The 18,776-nt window shown below is 38.3% G+C and overlaps 1 protein-coding gene across 1 annotated transcript in view; it reads right to left on the bottom strand.

The window, feature by feature from the left end:
* Window positions 1–18,776, bottom strand: part of Mvk (Mevalonate kinase) — a 108,695-nt gene that overhangs the window by 81,636 nt on the left and 8,283 nt on the right. Inside the window, exon 2 of the mRNA XM_089100668.1 lies at window positions 5,910–6,490. Coding sequence (XP_088956794.1) covers window positions 5,910–6,381 — 472 coding nt within the window. The 5' untranslated portion in view covers window positions 6,382–6,490. The remainder of the gene's footprint in view (window positions 1–5,909; window positions 6,491–18,776) is intronic.

Consider the following 18,776-nt stretch of genomic DNA (forward strand, 5'->3'; position numbering starts at 1 on the left):
TTGTTCACGATATGAGTGGGCAATTAGATTTTCAATGCTCGACACAAATGAATCCAATTCCTCCTTCTTTAATTGTGTTCCACCAGTGATATCAGAAGAATCCTGAGGAGATGGGTCTTTTTGTGATCAATGACACTGGCTTTCGGACGATAGGGCTTATGTTTGTTCACTTGGCGAAGTACATCTTGAAGTAAAAGCAATTTTTTATCATCCTCAATATTCTCATTGTCAATGAATTTACTCAGATTGTTCTCAAAGTGTTCCACGGGTGAGAGAGCGAGTTCTATTGGAGTCAATTTATAGGGTTTTGCCATCTAGAGAAAACTGTTTACAAGTCCTGCAATTATTGGCAGTAAAAGTGTGAAAAAGCTACCGCCCGCCTGAAGGAGTCGTTTTCCTTTTAAAAATTCTGTCCCTTTCCTTTTAGAAGCTAAAACACGTACAACAGAAAAGTGTTTTCTTACTTTTTAAAAACGTATGGAAGTTAAAAATTAAACTTGATTAAAGCTAAGAACATTTCGGATATCACATGGTTTAAATAGCGGTCAACGCAATGTTCTAGTAGGGCTTTACTAAGCTGAGGGTTTTGAAGTGCTTAGATCTGGAAACAAGATGTCTATTTTCATGTAGGTTCTTCAGTGTCATGATAGTGACTAATTGGTCTTTTTAGCGTTTCACCGGGGAGATATACTGTAATTTCATTGTCGAAAATATCTGTGAGCTACACGCAGATCCTCGGGTGTATTTTGATTAAGATCCAATCAGGATATAGCCGTGGGGTTTACTAGTTGCCTGATTGTATGCTGAGAGCAGAAATTTAGGTTGCAGCCTGGATAGATTTGTTTATTGAGGGTTATTAGCGAGCTAGAATCACGAACAACTCTGTAGATGATATAGTGGGTACAGTTCAATGCAAGTGTTCGCATGCATTTTGCTCTGATGATGAAGAGATTGTAGCAGAACCAGAGTAACGGAAATCTGTTCATGACGAGAGGCGAGGCAGTGAACAGTTGCAGCATTCGCTGGGACCATTGTTCAATAGATTCAGCCAGATCGTCAATGAGAATCGGCCAAGAGTTTGGTTCAATAATGCTGAAAACATCAAGTCCCTGTATGAACTGTCAACTACTGCACCGACCCCGTGGCGGCAATTGCTTTTATTTTATCGTATGACTCCTGCCAAATACTGTAGCAATAGTACATTTTTTCGGCTTTTCCGCAAACACTTTGTCACAATTTCTAATTATTTTAGTTAAGAGCGTTGTTCTGCCCGACATTGTTGGGCCCACACAGAAACGATCTGAATGGTGTTTTAAATTGATGCATGTGCCCTTGAACAGTTCACCTGGACAACTAACTGTAGACCCTGGCTGTCTAATGACTAAATAATTTCCATATTACTACTCTGTTCAAGAAGAAGAAGAAGAAAGGAAAAGGGTAGCTGTACAAACTTCGGAGGGGGTTCATTGGATTGAAAATCAGAAGTTCTAGTACCATTTTAAAGAATCAAAATTATAGATGGGAAAATAATCGGTGGGTTGCTACCCCCCCCCCCGACGGGTAAGGTCTATTTTCCCCGAATGCATTTAATGAAAATTTTGAGATAGCTATTTGTTCAAAAACAATCCAAAGATGACATAACAAGGGCCTTGGAGTTGAAACAACTCCCCAGAGTCTGGGGGCAAGGATGGTAAATTATACCCCAGGAACATATAAGCTTTTTATGGCAGAAGTGGTTGTGTGAACTTTAGAGGAGGATCATTTGATTGGAAATTTAAAATTCTAATTTCCTTAGAAGAGTCAAAATTGATTGAGGGCAACTAGCCCTCCCCCCTCCCTTGAAACCCTTTTTTCTCTAAACTCATTCGATCAAAAAAGTGTGATAGCTATGTTTTTTACAACAGTCCAAAGAGCATATGACAATGCCTTCAGGGTAGAAACAAACCTTCAGAATCCAGGGGCAAGGGTTGCAGTATTGACAGAGTGGTATGTTCCTTACCGGAATTACTACAAAATAAATACAACTGGGTACTAAAGGGGTCTGATAACCGAGGCCCTTTTCAAGCTTATTACATAATATTTGACATAAGACAACAGACCCCAGAGAAGCACCAAGAAGAAGAAGAACGAAAGTACTATGAAAATAGTTTTCACAGAGGAAACTACTATGGGCTAGGTTCCGTTCTACTGCTGCAACCATGAACAAGGGAAACAAATTTTCAAAAGAGTAATTTAAAAAAAAGAATTTTTCGAAAAAAGAAGTTTTTCAAAGAAAAGTAAAGGCCATATTAAAAAAGTAAAAAGTAAAAGGTAGTAAAAGTAAAAAGTAGTTTAAAGTAAAAAGTAAAAAGTAAAAGTTAGTAAAAAGTAGTTTACTACTGATGACGGTCACTGTATATGTGACCGAAATATCTGGTATTTTTGTGAATTTCTATCAATGTTATCATCATCACTGTCTATTAAAAGGATTTTATCCCTATTTGAACTTTTATTTATCGTCATGGAAAGGCAGTGTGGTCTCCGAAATTATCTAAGAAATATTGTATTTTATTAGTGGGTTTTAATACTATTTCTACAGGTCGGTAGAAATAGGGAAAGATGGTATCCTAGCCAAGGTAAATTTGAAGTAGGAAAAGAAAACAGTAATGGTTACAGACTGCTGCAATTTTGTAGGAATAACAATCTAGGTATGACAATTTAGTAAGTATAACCAATACAGTATTTGGTCATAAAATGGCCCATAAGTTAACATGGTATTCCCATGATGGTAGGACAGCTTATTCATTACGTTATTGTGAACAGATGACTGGGAGGATAGATAAAAGATACTAATGTATATATGAGTGCTGTTATTGAGGTTAAAAGTAATTGTCGCAATCTCATAGTTTCTTGGTTTAATTTAAAGCTAAAATTTAGGAAGGGTAACTACCTTCCAGGAAGCTATGACGTTGGTAGACTCATGGATGAGAATTTAAGAGACATTTTACAGGAACAGTTGAATACTAAATTGGAGAGTCTAAAGTTTGACAACGTAGAAGATGGATGGAAAGATTTTAGGGAAATAGTTTGTGAAGTCATTGATGGTGTCTTAGCGAAGAAAGCTGGGAAACATGGCTGGCAATATTCATTGAAATGCTCTATGTTTAATATAGAGGAGGATGGACTAGTACAATAATTATTTGAGTGAAAGATATTATGAAAGAGCATTAAAATATGAATTAAGGAGGTGTGAATTGGAGGCCATGAAAAAAATTGCTGGAGATCCGAAGATGCAGCCAGACGGCATAATAGCAAAATACTGTGCTGAAATGTTAATAAATTGAGAGGGAATAGTCAATCTAGACCTTTCCCAGTTAATGATAAGAACATGGCCACAATTAGTGATAAGGAAATCACTAATTGTGAGTTAAAGGGACATAGGCAGAATATTTTGAGAATGTGCTAAACTGTAATAGAATCACAGTAAAAGATATAGAGAAGAGTGAAAAAATTGTGACACTTTGGATGTGAAGGGATATATATTTAGTGAGGAAGAATAAGTGACAACACTAAAATGATAAAAAAATAATAAGACTACAGGTGCCGATAGTGGTAAACGAGTTTTTAAAATATGGTGGTTGTGAAGTTATCGATAAACTACTGAAGATTACGAATATGATTTCTGAAAAAGGGGAAGTACCTAGCGATTTTAGGAAAAGTTTAATTAAACCCCTCTATAGGCATGGTGACAAGTGTGAGTGTGCTAATTATATCGGCATTAGTTTGATTTGTGTAGGAAGCAAATTAGTTAGTATGATGATACCTTTTAGACGCAAGAGACGTCAACGAAATTTCCACACTGAGACAAGTAATTGAGAAGCGCTTGAATCATCAAACCCCTTCAGTATTGAGTTTATAGATTATGAGCAAGCGTTTGATTTAGCTAATAGAAAAGTTTTAGCAAATGTCCTATCCTCGTATGGTATACCAGATAAATGCATTAAGGTGATTAGTGCTAGATACGAGAATTACATTGCTGCTGCTTAAGGTAGGAAATGAGGCTCGTAGCTGGTTTCGTATTAAATCAGGAGTTAAGCAGGGTTGCGTTCTATCCTCATTTATAGGAATCATTTTGATGGAATTTGTCCTAAGGAGCATAGCAAAGGCACTGGGAGAACACGAAATCAATTGGGGAAGTAAAACTCTCATAGAATAAGATTATGTTGATGATCTAGGCATCCTAGGTGAAAATGTTAACAATATGAATGAATTTTTTGAGGTTTTGAGAATTCAGGGTGCAAAAATAGATTTAAAAAATTAATGTTAGGAAGACTAAGTCGCCAAGACTAGGAATAAGTGAAGGTGAATAGGCAATGCTGGGTAACGAGAAGATCGATCAAGTGGACAGCTTCACTTACCTAGGTAGTATCATTAGTAAAGACAGTGTATGCAGTGAAGATACTAAAACTAGAATAGCAAAGATCCAGTGTGTTTTTTCACAGTTGGAAAAAGTTTGGAGGAATAGGAAAACAGGTCTGCAAACCATAATTAAAATATTGGAAGCTACAATGATGACAGTGGTCAAAAATGGTTCTGAAGCGAGGGCGTTCTGAAAGACGGAGAAGAATTGTGTGGATGTTTTCCAGTGGAATTGTCTACGGATTGTTTTGGGTTCCCGTCTGACTGACCGTATGTCTAACAGTAAGCTATACGAAAAATGCGGTTCAATCTCGCTTTCTGGGGCTACAATGGGAAAAAGGCTGAGATGATTAGGACACGTTCTGCGGATAAAGAATGGCAGATTGCCAAAGATCGTCCTTGTCAGCCAACTATTTACGCCCAAACGAGAGCCAGGTCATCCGCGAATAAGGCGGGAGGATGTCGTAAGGAAAGATTTAAAGTAAGTGGGAATTATTTGGGAGGGTGTAAAGAGGGAGGCTTTGAATAAATTGGAACCGAAAAGGTGCGTGCGTAGTTGTGTAGGCCTCAGGTGTCTTGGTGCTAAAGTGAGTTATTAGTAGTAGTAGTATTAGTATCTCTACTGCACAAAACTGTACTTTTTTAGTAGCCAGGCAACACGCGACAAGTGACGTTTGGTTAATGCCAATGAAATAAAACAAAGTATGATAAAAATATAATACTTCAGAAACAGATTTCGGCAATATATTTGCACATTAGGGGGGGGGGGGGTTAGGGGTATAACATAGCATATGTTAAATACGTAACCTAAGCTAACCTAAGTACCTTTTTTTGCCCCTTTAACGCCAAAAAACTAAAGTTTAAATATTTTTCACAGAGTGAGCAATACCTCACAAGGCAGCGGAAACCTGTTTCTCAATAGCATCTTTGAGATTCTATGTGCGGTTCTTCTCGCGTGTTGCCCGGCTGCCTAAAAAAGTACCCACAAAACTTTCTCCTTTTTCGTGGCGATTGGGAACACGGAACCAAATGTGTTTCTGGGTCAGTATGTTCAATTCTTTCTGAAAAAGAGGGTATCTTTTAGACAAATCCCCTGTGGGGAATTTCCCTACGCCATACTCCACCCCACCGCAAACACTGTGAGCATGTATGCAAGTAAATATAATAACAATGACGTATAATATAATATAATAATATATAAGTAAATATAATATATATATAAGTAATAATAATAATATAAGTAGTATAATAACAGTAATAATAAATAAGTAAATATAATATAATAATGAAATAATAACAATGCCGCACTGAATTTTGAAGAAAGGTTTTCATCTCTAACGAAACTCACAAGAGGTCGCCGAGACTGCAACCCCTTTTCTCAGGCTGGAGAAATAAACTCACTTTTTGATGCGAAGGAGGCCTAGAATCCCTCTCCACTCTGGCTTCTTTCGGACACTGTACCTAAGATGCTCCTTACAAAACGAAAGGTCCTTACAAAACGAAAGGCTTACCTAAGATCCACAATCCAGCAGCAGCCACAACAGAGTAAGAAGCGGAGCTTCCAAGCCCAGCCCCAACTGGTGCTTCAGACTTTACAACAAATGTGTATGACAAAGGCTCACCAACCAGAATATTATATAAATAAATAAATGCAACTACAGCGAAACTCTTTGCACTAGCACCATCATCTGGCCCAATCAAGCTCAATATGAGCTTCAGATTTTCATCTGATATTTCCGTTGGTGTTTTAACATCAATGAAATGATGATTTGTGTCTTTCCAAATTTCTTTCAATTTCTCAACTTCCCACTTCTTCTCCACATCAAGCGACTCAAACTTTAGCTTGAAATAATTATCATCCGACGGAAAAATAGTCAGAGTAGTTTTTAGATCAACAGGTGCGGCTAAGGCAAGTTTACCATAAACAACTGAATGTTCGCCAAAAAGAATCACTTTACCAGGGGCACTTACATTTATTTTCATATCTAAAAATAATCACTTTTGACGTGTTTCCCACTGGTGAGGAGTCAGAGTTTTCAACGTAAGTGCGTGAATTGTCTTCAGTTCTTCTTCTAAAATTGAATTTATTTGCCTAATAAAAGATAAGAATCATTAAAACAAATTGCTATAAAGTCAGAGGTGATTATGAAAACTGGTTTCCTCTTTCCCCAAATGTTTATTTGCGCAAACATAGATTTTAATAGACAATGCAGGGTTGTCAGCGCTTTTCCTTTTTTAGGTTATAATTGTTAGCGTCTTTCCGCCTGTTTAAAATTGGTGTCCACTCATCCCCAAATTGAATTTATAGAATCTGAGATGATTCTGAAAACTAGTTTCCTTTTTTCCTAGGCGTTTGTTAGCGTAAATATGCAATTAGAGAATAATCATATTTTACCTATGTCTTACTCCTGCAAATAGTTCTGTTTATTCTTAAAACAAATTTATTTGCCAAAAAAAAGGAATAAACTGCATTCAATTTGGGCAGAGAAAACTGGTTTCCCTTTCTCCCTAAAGGGCTGGGCACACGTAGCTGATTTTGGAACTGATTTCCAAATCAGCGCCAATTTTAAAAGAAATCGGCGTCGATTTGAGCTTGAAAAATTTTCTAGTTTCCGGCGCCGATTTACAAAATCAGCGCCGATTTTCATCATGATTATCACAAAAAATAGGGATGCAAATAAATAGTCAGCCAGAGGTGTCTGAGGTAAAAGACCGTGCTACTGAGCTGAGAACTAAACTGAGAACTAAGCTGAGATCAATCACGCAGCTATTAATAAACTCCAGTTGACTATTTGCGTCTATGATTTTTGTTTTGACAATCTCGCGCAATAATTTTTTCTTTAAATAAATTTTTTTTACCGCTAACGTTTGTCCACTGATAGTGAAATCGGTTCCCGAAATCAGCTACGTGTGCCCTTAAGCCAATATTAGTATATATACAGATTTTGATCTGGGGTTTCCGAAACAGGCAGACACAGGGTTTCCAGCGACTACTGTTTTTCTTTTGAGAAATATTAACCAATAACCAATCATTTTTAAGCACATTCTCTATTTCTGCAAATAGTTTTTCGGTCTTTCTATAAAACAATTTAATTACCTAATAAAGGTTAGAGTCACTAAAGTAGATTGCAGTAAAATTAAAGGTGTTTATGAGAACTGGGTTCCTTTTTCCCTCCCAAACGAAGGTCAGAGGCAGCGCTACGGCATTACCAAAGCATAGATCGATGTTCCTTCTATGTATCAATTATTTACTTCGGTTTTTATTCCCCGGGCAACGTCTTATCGAAGGGAGTGGTCATATATACTTGGGAGGCAGCTGGAGATTGAAAGTGTAATGGATTTTTATGAGTCAACACTGATAGGAGGGCAACCAGTCCCCTTTTAATGCCGTTTTTTTGCTACCCAGCTCCCGCAAAGCCCCCTAAGTACCTGATCAAAATTCGAGACAGTCATTTGGTCAGAATAGTCAAAAGATCCAATAAATATGCCTCCGGGGATGACATGACCCTCACAGGACTGGGAAGAGGACCGACATGGGAAGAGGACATAACTGGGAAGATGGGCTAAAAGAATAACAGATATCTTTGGTATCAAGTGGCTAGCAACTATCGGATATCTTTCTCTCGATTTAAAGGATAAGACATTTTTTGCGGGAGGGGGGTCATAGAGCCGAGAAATAAGCCATTTTGAAACAATGAACAGTTTTGAAACTTCTAGCCGAAAGTCTTTGGACAAGATAATGTAAAAGATATTTTTTTTAAAAACGACCCCTCCCCTTGACAGAAGGAGTCAAGAGAACATTTTTTTTGGCTGGAAGCTTTATATCCTTAAGTCCTTTATCTAAGGGGAACCTAGCGGGACCCAATGTAGAAGGAAATATTGAAAAAAATCATGATCAGAGGGAGCACTATAGCGTTGCTTATAGAAAAGGCCATAAGGATTCAATGTTGTTGTTTTTTCAGAGGAATTTGATATGGAGTGGTTATCGTATAAACTTCGGAGGGGGCTCGTTCGACCGGATATTCAAAGTTCTAGTGCTTTTTTAAGATTCAAAAGTGACCAGAGGCCCCCCACAATAGCCCCCCACACCCTCTTTTCCCCAAATGCATCCGATCAAGCTTTTAAGATAGTCATTTTGTGCAAAATAATCCAAATATGAGAAAACTTGTGCTCCGGGGGTATTTAAGATTTCTATGGAAGGGGTGGTTGTATAAACTTTGGAAGAGGGTTACTTCATTGTAAATTAAAGTTTAGTTCAATGCATCCGATAGAAATTTTGAGATAGCAACTTTGTTCCAAATAGTATATCCAAGTACTATATAACAATGCCAATGCCTTCAGGTTGACACAACCCCGCAGAGTCGGGGCATTTAGGGGCATGGGTTGTAAGTTATAAACCGGGGGCATTTAAGGTTTTTATGGAAGGGGTGGTCACATAAACTTTGGAGGAGGCTCATTTGAATGGAAATTGTAAATTCTAGTCCTCCTTTTAAGAGTCAAAAGTGGCCAAAGGGCAAATACCTCCCCCCCCCCGATGCCCTCTTTTCCCTACCTGGAGCCGGTTGAAATTTTGAGATAGCCATTTTGTTCAAAATAGTCTGAAGATCATATAACAATGCCTCTGGAGCTTAACAAAATCTCAGAGATCAAGGACTACGGTTGTAATTTATGCCCCGAGGGTATATAAGGTTTCTATGAAAAGGGTGGCCATATACTTTGGAGGAGGCTCATTTGATTGGAAATTGAAAGTTATAGTTCCCTTTTTAAGAGTCAAAAATGATCGGAGGGCAACTAGCTTCCCTCCATCCGACCTATTTTCTCCAAATGCATCAGTAGTAATCAATGTTATACTTTGCCTAGACTATGTTTCATCCTTTGTTATTTGCCCACTTTACGTTCCATGGCACCTTTCCATGGCAGATTACCAGAGTGATTAGCTATTGTTGTCAATTGCATGTGGAATTATACAAAACCTACCAGAGAGGTTTCTGGGCCAACCAGACATGTTTCTGGGCCAACCAGACAGGTTTCTGGGTCAACTCTAAGTTTCTGGGCCTTTACGTTCCATGGCACCTTTCCATGGTTTATTACCAGACCAATTGCACATGGAAACAGTTTGAGATGTTTGGGGAGATTACGTTCCTTGGCACCTTTTCAGAGCATGTACTTATGCAACGTAATTAAACACGCTTTTACACTCAGAATTCATTTATTGACATTGGCAAAAAAGGGGTAATTAGTAATTGGATAATTTTTAGCATGAAATCTCTGAATAAACTATTTTTGGAGCATGTACTTGACAATGCATAAAAGGGTTAAGGTGATTAGTAATTACGAGTGGGGATTCCCCTTCTGTTCCTAAACATTGCAAAAAAGATAACAGTATGAACGGGGATTCCCCGCACAAATTTGTTTCAACTCCAAGTTTTTCAACCAGACTGGTTTTTTGAAAGCATAGTGTGTACATGTGTGTAGGCTTTGTTATTAAAAACGTGGAAACTACAATCAGAATTTTTTGATTAACATTTAAAAAGGGGTAATGAGATTTGCGAATTGGAATAAAAATTTTTAACTAGAAATGGCTGAAAAGTGTTTTGGGGGAGATGGGGTGATTGTGTACTGTAAAATACACATGTGATATTTGGACAGTGTTGTCAGTTTAAAATGGTTTAACGTTCCCTTCGTTCCCCCATTTCTGAGGGCAGGGGAGGGGGGGGGGTAAATTTTGGAGGGAAAAACAAAAATACTCAGAATCGAAAATAAAGCGTGATCTGCCTCAAGGGCAAGGCTCAGAGGCCCTTCGTTCCGCCATTTCTGAGGGCAGGGGGGGGGTCAATTTTGGAGGGAAAACCAAAAATACTCAGAATCGAAAATAAACAGGATCTGCCTCAAGGGCAAGGCTCAGAGGCCCCTCCTTCCCCCTTTTCTGAGGGCGGGGGCCGCGCGGGGGGGGGGTCAAATTGGTAACGGAAACCGAAAATGCTTAGGATCGAGAATAAACGGGATCTGCCTCAAGGGGAAGGCTCAGCGGCCCCTCCTTCCTCATTTCTGAGGGCAGGAGAGGGAGGGGGTCAATTTTGGAGGGAAAACCAAAAATACACAGAATCGAAAATAAACGGGATCTGCCTCAAGGGCAAGGCTCAGCGGCCCCTCCTTCCCCCATTTCTGAGAGCAGGGGGGGGGTCAATTTTGGAGGGAAAACCAAAATGCTCAGAATCGAAAATAAACGGGATCTTCCTCAAGGGGAAGGCTCAGCGGCCCCTCCTTCCCCAATTTCTGAGGGCAGGGGAGGGGGGGGGGTCAATTTTGGAGGGAAAACCAAAAATACTCAGAATCGAAAATAAACGGGATCTTCCTCAAGGGCAAGGCACAGAGGCCCCTCCTCCCCCCATTTCTGAGGACAGGGGAGGGGGGGGGGGTCAATTTGGCGGGGAAACAAAAATGCTCAGAATCGAAGATAATTTTCAATCGTCTTGGTTTTTTTTAACGATGCTCCTTATTTCTAGTTGAAAATGCTTATTTTTTAATTTAATTGGGAATGAAAAGTCAAAGTCTAACATAAAAGAAACAAGGTATTTCGGAAGGAGGGGGGGGGCTCGTTACTGATATTGATATTAGTGCGTAAACTACAAACTGACAAAAATATCCAGAACTTTTTTTTTCTTATAGCCTTGACTTTGAAGACATTTCTTCATCTTAATTGGCTTTAGAAATATCATGCAAAATAAAAAACTAGCCTAACAGTCATTGCTTTCTCGAATTTTGAGCAAAAAACAAAAGGATTGTAACACCTGATTGGCCCGTTTTCCCACTTTTAATTTGAGAATCGATGTTGTTAGCAGAATTTCAAAAGGATCGTTTATGAGTGCTGGCGTATCTGATGAAATAAAAATGCTTATTTTTTAATTTAATTGGGGTGAAAAGTCAAAAGTCTAACATAAAAAGAACAAGGTATTTCGGAGGGGGCAGCTCACTTCATGTACGGGGTAATTTCCATTCGTCTTAGTTTTTTAACGATGCTCCTTATTTCTAGTTGAAAATGCTTATTTTTTTAAATTTAATTGTGATGAAAAGTCAAAAGTCTAACACAAAGAACAAGGTATTTCTGAGGGGGGGGCTCGTTTCTGATATTGATATTAGTGCGTAAACTACAAACTGACAAAAAATATCCAGAACTTTTTTTTTTCTTATAGCCTTGACTTTGAAGACATTTTTTTCATCTTAATTGGCTTTAGAAATATCATGCAAAATGAACTAGCCTAACAGTCATTGCTTTGTCGAATTTTGAGAAAAACAAAAGGATTGTAACACCTGATTGGCCCGTTTTCCAACTTTTACCTAGAGAATCGATGTTATTAGCAGAATTCCAATAGGATCGTTTATTAGTGCTGGCGTATCTGATGACGATGCTCCTTATTTCTAGTTGAAAATGCTTATTTTTTAATTTAATTGTGATGAAAAGTCAAAAGTCTAACATAAAATAACAAGGTATTTCGGAGGGGGGCTCGTTACTGATATTGATATTAGTGCGTAAACTACAAACTGACAAAAATATCCAGAACTTTTTTTTTCTTATAGCCTTGACTTTGAAGACATTTTTTTCATCTTAATTGGCTTTAGAAATATCATGCAAAATAAACTAGCCTAACAGTCATTGCTATGTCCAATTTTAAGCAAAAACAAAAGGATTGTATTTTGAGTAAAACAAAAGGATTGTAACACCTGATTGGCCCGTTTTCCAACTTTTACATTGAGAATCGTTGTTGTTAGCAGAATTTCAAAAGGATTGTTTACTAGTGCTGGCGTATCTGATGACGATGCTCCTTATTTCTAGTTGAAAATGCTTATTTTTTAATTTAATTGTGATGAAAAGTCAAAAGTCTAACATAAAAGAACAAGGTATTTCGGAGGGAGGCTCGTTACTGATATTGATATTACTGCGTAAACTACAAACTGACAAAAATATCCAGAACTTTTTTTTCTTATAGCCTTGACTTTGAAGACATTTCTTCATCTTAATTGGCTTTAGAAATATCATGCAAAATAAACTAGCCTAACAGTCATTGCTTGGTCGAATTTTGAGCAAAACAAAAGGATTGTAACACCTAACTGGCCCGTTTTCCAATTTTCACCTTGAGAATCGATGTTGTTAGCAGAATTTCAAAAGGATCATTTATTAGTGATGGCGTATCTGATGACGATGTTCCTTATTTCAAGTTGAAAATACTTATTTTTTAAATTTAATTGTGATGAAAAGTCAAAAGTCTAACATCAAAAAACAAGTTATTTCGGAGAGGGGGCTCGTTACTGATATTGATATTAGTGCGTCAACTACAAACTGAAAAAAAATATCCAGAACTTCTTTTTTTTCTTATAGCCTTGACTTTGAAGACATTTCTTCATCTTAATTGGCTTTAGAAATGTCATGCAAAATAAAAAACTAGCCTAAGTCATTGCTTTCTCGAATTTTGAGCAAAAAACAAAAGGATTGTAACACCTGATTGGCCCGTTTTCCAACTTTTACCTTGAGAATCGATGTTGTTAGCAGAATTTCAAAAGGATCGTTTATGAGTGCTGGCGTATCTGATGAAATAAAAATGCTTATTTTTTAATTTAATTGTGATGAAAAGTCAAAGTCTAACATAAAGAACAAGGTATTTCGGAGAGAGGGCTCGTTACTGATATTGATATTAGTGCGTCAACTACAAACTGACAAAAAATATCCAGAACTTTTTTTTTCTTATAGCCTTGACTTTGAAGACATTTCTTCATCTTAATTGGCTTTAGAAATATGAAGCAAAATAAACTAGCCTAACAGTCATTGCTTTGTTGAATTTTGAGCAAACAAAAGGATTGTAACACCTGATTGCCCCGTTTTCCAACTTTTACCTTGAGAATCGATGTTGTTAACAGAATTTCAAAAGGATCGTTTATGAGTGCTGGCGTATCTGATGAAATAATTTAGGTCGTATGATAAATTTAATTTTTTTTAATTCAGTAGTTTTTTCAGTAAGGACACTCGATATCCTAAGTGTTTGATTAAAACTTGTTTGTTGATTTGAGTTGGGTTGATCTAGGTTCACTTAGAGTGGCGCGCCACTCTATAAGTGAACCTAGATCAACCCAACTTTTTGGATATCTCTCTCACTATGACTCTGTTCGTGTGTCGTGTCTGTGCGTGTGTCGTCTCTATGTGTGTGTCGTCTCTGTTTTTGTTGTGGACTCTGTGTGTGAGTGTCGTCTCTGTGCGTGTGTCGTCTCTTTGTGTGTTTCATATCTGTGTGTTGTGTGTCGTCTCTTTGTGTGTGTTGTCTCTGTGCGTTTGTCGTCTCTGTGTGTCTGTGTCATCTCTATATGTGTGTCGTCTCTGTGTGTTTGTCGTCTCTGTGTGTGTGTCTTCTCTATGTGTAAGTCGTCACTTTCGAGAGTGTCGTCTCTGTGTGTGTGTCGTCTCTCTGTGTGTGTTGTCTCTGTGTGGGTGTACTCTCTGTGTGTGTTTGTTGTATCTATGTGTGTGTCGTCTCTATGTGTGTTTCGTATCTGTTTGTGTGTGTCGTCTCTATGTGTGTTTTTGTTATTTATTGTCTATTTGTGTCGTCTCTCTGTGTGTGTGTTGACTCTGTGTGTGTATCGTCTCTTTGCATATGTCGTCTCTATGGCTGTTTCGTCTCCGTATGTGTGTATCATCTCTGTGTGTGTGTGTGCCGTCTCTGTGTGTGTCGTCTCTGGCGTGTGTCTTCTCTCTGTGTGTGTGTGTCGTCTCTGTGTGTGTGTGTCGTCGCTATGTGTGTGTGTCGTCATCTCTGTGTGTGTGTATCGTCCCTGTGCATGTGTCGTCTCTATGTGTGTTTTTCGTCTCTGTGTGCGTGTGTAATCTCTGTGTGTGTTTCGTCTCTCTCTCTCTGTGTGTGTGTGTGTGTGTCGTCTCTGTGCGTGTGTCTTCTCTCTCTGTGTGTGTCGTCTCTGTGTGTGTGTCGTCTCTGTGCGTGTGTCGTCGCTATGTGCGGGTCGTCTCTGTGAGTGTGTGTGTGTGCTGTTTCTTTGTGCGTGTCTTTTCTGTGCGTGTGTCTTCTCTGTTTGTGTTGTCGTCTCTGTGTGTGTGTGTGTCGTCTCTGTGCGTGTTTCGTCGCTATGTGTGTGTCGTCTCTGTGTCTGTGTGTTGTCTCTGTGAGCGTGTTGTCTCTGTGCTTGTTGTCTTTGTGTGTGTGTGTGTGTGTCGTCTCTATGTGAGTGTGTCGTCTGTTTTTGTGTCTTCTCTGTATGTTTTGTAGTCTCTGTGTCTGTGTTGTCTCTGTGCTTGTTGTATTTGTGTGTGTGTGTGTTGTCTCTGTACGTGTATTGTCTCTGTGTTTGTTGTCTTTTTGTGTGTGTGTGTCGTTTCTATGAGAGTGTGTCGTCTCTGTTTTTGTGTCTTCTCTGTATGTTTTTTTTTCTCTGTGTCTGTGTTGTCTCTCTATTTGTGTGTGGGTGTGTCGTGTCTGTGTGTGTGTCGTCTCTTTGTTTGTTTAGTATCTGTGTGTGTGTGTCGTCTCTTTGTGTGTGTGTGTTGTCTCTGTGTGTTTTTGTCGTCTCTCTGTGTGTGTGTCGTCTCTCTATGTGTCTCGTCTCTGTGTGTGTCTCCTCTATGTGTAAGTCGTCACTTTGAGTATGTCGTCTCTGTGTGTGTGTGTGTCATCTCTGTGTGTGTGTGTGTGTCGTCTCTGTGTGGGTGTCGTCTCTGTGTGTGTGTGTGTTGTCTCTATGAATGTGTCGTCTCTATGTGTGTTCGTATCTGTGTGTGTTCTCTCTGTGTGCGTGTTGTCTCGAGTGTCCTTACTAAAAAAACTGCTGCATTAAAAAAAAAAATTATCATACGACCTAAATTATTTCATCAGATACGCCAGCACTCATAAACGATCCTTTTGAAATTCTTTTAACAACATCAATTTTCAAGGTAAAAGTTTTAATCGAAAATTGTTAGGATATAAAGTGTCCTTACTAAAAAACTACTGAATTAAAAAAAAATAAATTAAATTGATAATACGACCTAAATTATTTCATCAGACACGCCAGCACTCATAAACGATCCTTTTTTTTGAAATTCTTCTAACAGCATCGATTCTCAAGGTAAAAGTTTTAATCAAACACTTTTAGGATATCAAGTGCCCTTACTGAAAAAACTACTGAATTAGAAAAAAAATTAAATTTATAATACGACCTAAATTATTTCATCAGATACGCCAGCACTAATAAACGATCCTTTTGAAATTCTGTTAACAATATCGATTCTCAAGGTAAAAGTTGGAAAACGGGCCAATAAGGTGTTTCAATCCTTTTGTTTTTGCTCAAAATTCGAGAAAGCAATGACTGTTAGGCTAGTTTATTTTGCATGATATTTTTAAAGCCAATTAAGATGAAGAAATGTATTCAAAGTCAAGGCTATAAGAACAAAAAGTTCTGGATATTTTTTGTCAGTTTGTAGTTTACGCACTAATATCAATATCAGTAACGAGCCCCCCCCTCAGAAATACCTTGTTTTTTATGTTAGACTTTTGACTTTTCATCACAATTAAATTAAAAAATAAGCATTTTTATTTCATCAGATACGCCAGCACTCATAAACGATCCTTTTGAAATTCTGCTAACAACATCGATTCTCAAGGTAAAAGTTGGAAAACGGGCCAATCAGGTGTTACAATCCTTTTGTTTTTTTGCTAAAAATTCGACAAAGCAATGACTATTAGTCTAGTTTTTTATTTTGCATGATATTTCTAAAGCCAATTAAGATGAAAAAATGTCTTCAAAGTCAAGGCTATAAGAAAAAAAAAGTTCTGGATATTTTTGTCAGTTTGTAGTTTACGCACTAATATCAATATCAGTAACGAGCCCTCCTCCGAAATACCTTGTTCTTTATGTTAGACTTTTGACTTTTCATCACAATTAAATAAAAAAAAATAAGCATTTTCAACTAGAAATAAGGAGCATCGTTAAGAAACTAAGACGAATGGAAATTACCCCGTATATGACGTGAGCTGCCCCCCCCCCCTCCAAAATACCTTGTTTTTTTTATGTTAAGCTTTTGACTTTTCACCATAATTATATTAAAAAATAAGCATTGTTATTTCATCAGATACGCCAGCACTCATAAGTGATCCTTTTCAAATTCTGCTAACAACATCGATTCTCAATATAAAAGTGGGAAAACGGTTCAATCAGGTGTTTCAATCCTTTTGTTTTTGCTCAATATTTCAGAAAGCAATGATTGTTAGGCTAGTTTTTTATTTTGCTTTATATTTTTTAGGCCAATTAAGATGAAGAAATGTCTTCAAAGTCAAGGCTATAAGAAAAAAAAATTCTGGATATTTTTGCCAGTTTGTAGTTTACGCACTAATATCAATATCAGTAACGAGCCCCCCCCTCCGAAATACCTTGTTTCTTTTATGTTAGACTTTGACTTTTCATTCCCAATTAAATTAAAAAATAAGCATTTTCAACTAGAAATAAGGAGCATCGTTAAAAAAAACTAAGACGAATGGAAATTATCTTCGATTCTGAGCATTTTTGTTTCCCCTCCAAAATTGACCCCCTCCTCCCCAGCCCGCAGAAATGAGGGAAGGAGGGGCCTCTGAGCCTTGCCCTTGAGGTAGATCCCGTTTATTTTCGATTCTGAGTATTTTTGGTTTTCCCTCCAAAATTGACCCCCCCTCCCCTGCCCTCAGAAATGGGGGAAGGAGGGGCCGCTGAGCCTTCCCCTTGAGGCAGATCACGCTTTATTCTCGATTCTGAGCATTTTGATTTTCCCTCCAAAATTGACCCCCCTGCCCTCAGAAATGGGGGAAGGAGGGGCCTCTGAGCCTTGCCCTTGAGGCAGATCCCGTTTATTTTCGATTCTGAGTATTTTTGGTTTTCCCTCCAAAATTGACCCCCCCTCCCCTGCCCTCAGAAATGGGGGAAGGAGGGGCCGCTGAGCCTTTCCCTTGAGTCAGATCCCGTTTATTTTCGATTCTGAGCTTTTTTGGTTTTCCCTCCAAAATTGACCCCCCCCCCCTCCCCTGCCCTCAGAAAAGGGGGAAGGAGGGGCCGGTGAGCCTTCCCCTTGAGGCAGATCCCATTTATTTTTGATTCTGAGTATTTTTGGTTTTCCCTCCAAAATTGACCTCCCCCTGCCCTCAGAAATGGGGGAACGAAGGGCCTCTGAGCCTTGCCCTTGAGGCAGACCACACTTTATTTTCGATTCTGAGTATTTTTGATTTTCACTCCAAAATTGACCCCCCCCCCCCTCCCGTGCCCTCAGAAATGGGGGAACGAAGGGAACGTTAAACTATTTTAAATAGACAACACAGTCCAAATATCACAAGCGTATTATAAAGTACACAATCACCCCAACTCCCCCAAAACACTTTTCAGCCATTTCTAGTTAAAAATTTTTATTCCAATTCGCAAATCTCATTACCCCTTTTTAAATGTCAATCAAACAATTCTGATTGTAGTGTCCAAGTTTTTAATAACAAAGCCTACACACATGTACACACTATGCTTTCAAAAAACCAGTCTGGTTGAAAAACTTGGGAGTTGAAAAAAATTTGTGCGGGGAATCCCCGTTCATACTGTTATCTTTTTTGCAATGTTTAGGAACAGGAGGGGAATCCCCACTCGTAATTGCTAATCACCTTAACCCTTTTATCCATCGTCAAGTACATGCTCCAAAAAATATTTTACTAAGAGATTTCATGTTTAAAAATTATCCAATCACTAATTACGCCTTTTTTGCAAATGCCAATCAATGAATTCCGATTGTAAAAGCGTGTTTAATCACGTTGCGTAAGTACATGCTCTGAAAAGGTGCCAAGGAACGTAATCTCCCCAAACATGTCAAACTGTTTCCATGTGCAATTGGTCTGGTAATAAACCATGGAAGGGTGTCATGGAACGTAAAGGCCCAGAAACTTAGAGTTGACCCAGAAACCTGTCTGGTTGGCCCAGAGACCTGGCTGGTTGGCCCAGAAACCTGTCTGCTAGGTTTTGTATAATTCCACATTCAATTGACAACAATAGCAATAATTCCTCTGGTAATCAGCCATGGAAAGGTGCCATGGAACGTAAAGTGGGCAAATAACAAAGGATGGAACATAGTCTAGGCAAAGTATAACATTGATTACTACTTGCATCTTATCGAAATTTTGATCAAATATCCATTTTGTTTATGCAAGTTGCTGTTGGTACTTTGATACTTCTGTTTACTTTGAGTTACTTTGATTCACTTTGATTTACGGGACAAGGGCTGTAAATCATGTAAGTTGCTTATTGTTACTTTGATACTTTGTTTACTTTGATAATTTGGTCACTTTGATAATTCGATATTTTCTTTACTTTGTTACTTTGATATTGCTACTTTGGTA

This window comes from Artemia sp. Qi Xiang Cuo, chromosome 14, assembly GCF_049724085.1.
Source record: "Artemia sp. Qi Xiang Cuo chromosome 14, ASM4972408v1, whole genome shotgun sequence".
NCBI lineage: Eukaryota > Metazoa > Arthropoda > Branchiopoda > Anostraca > Artemiidae > Artemia > Artemia sp. Qi Xiang Cuo.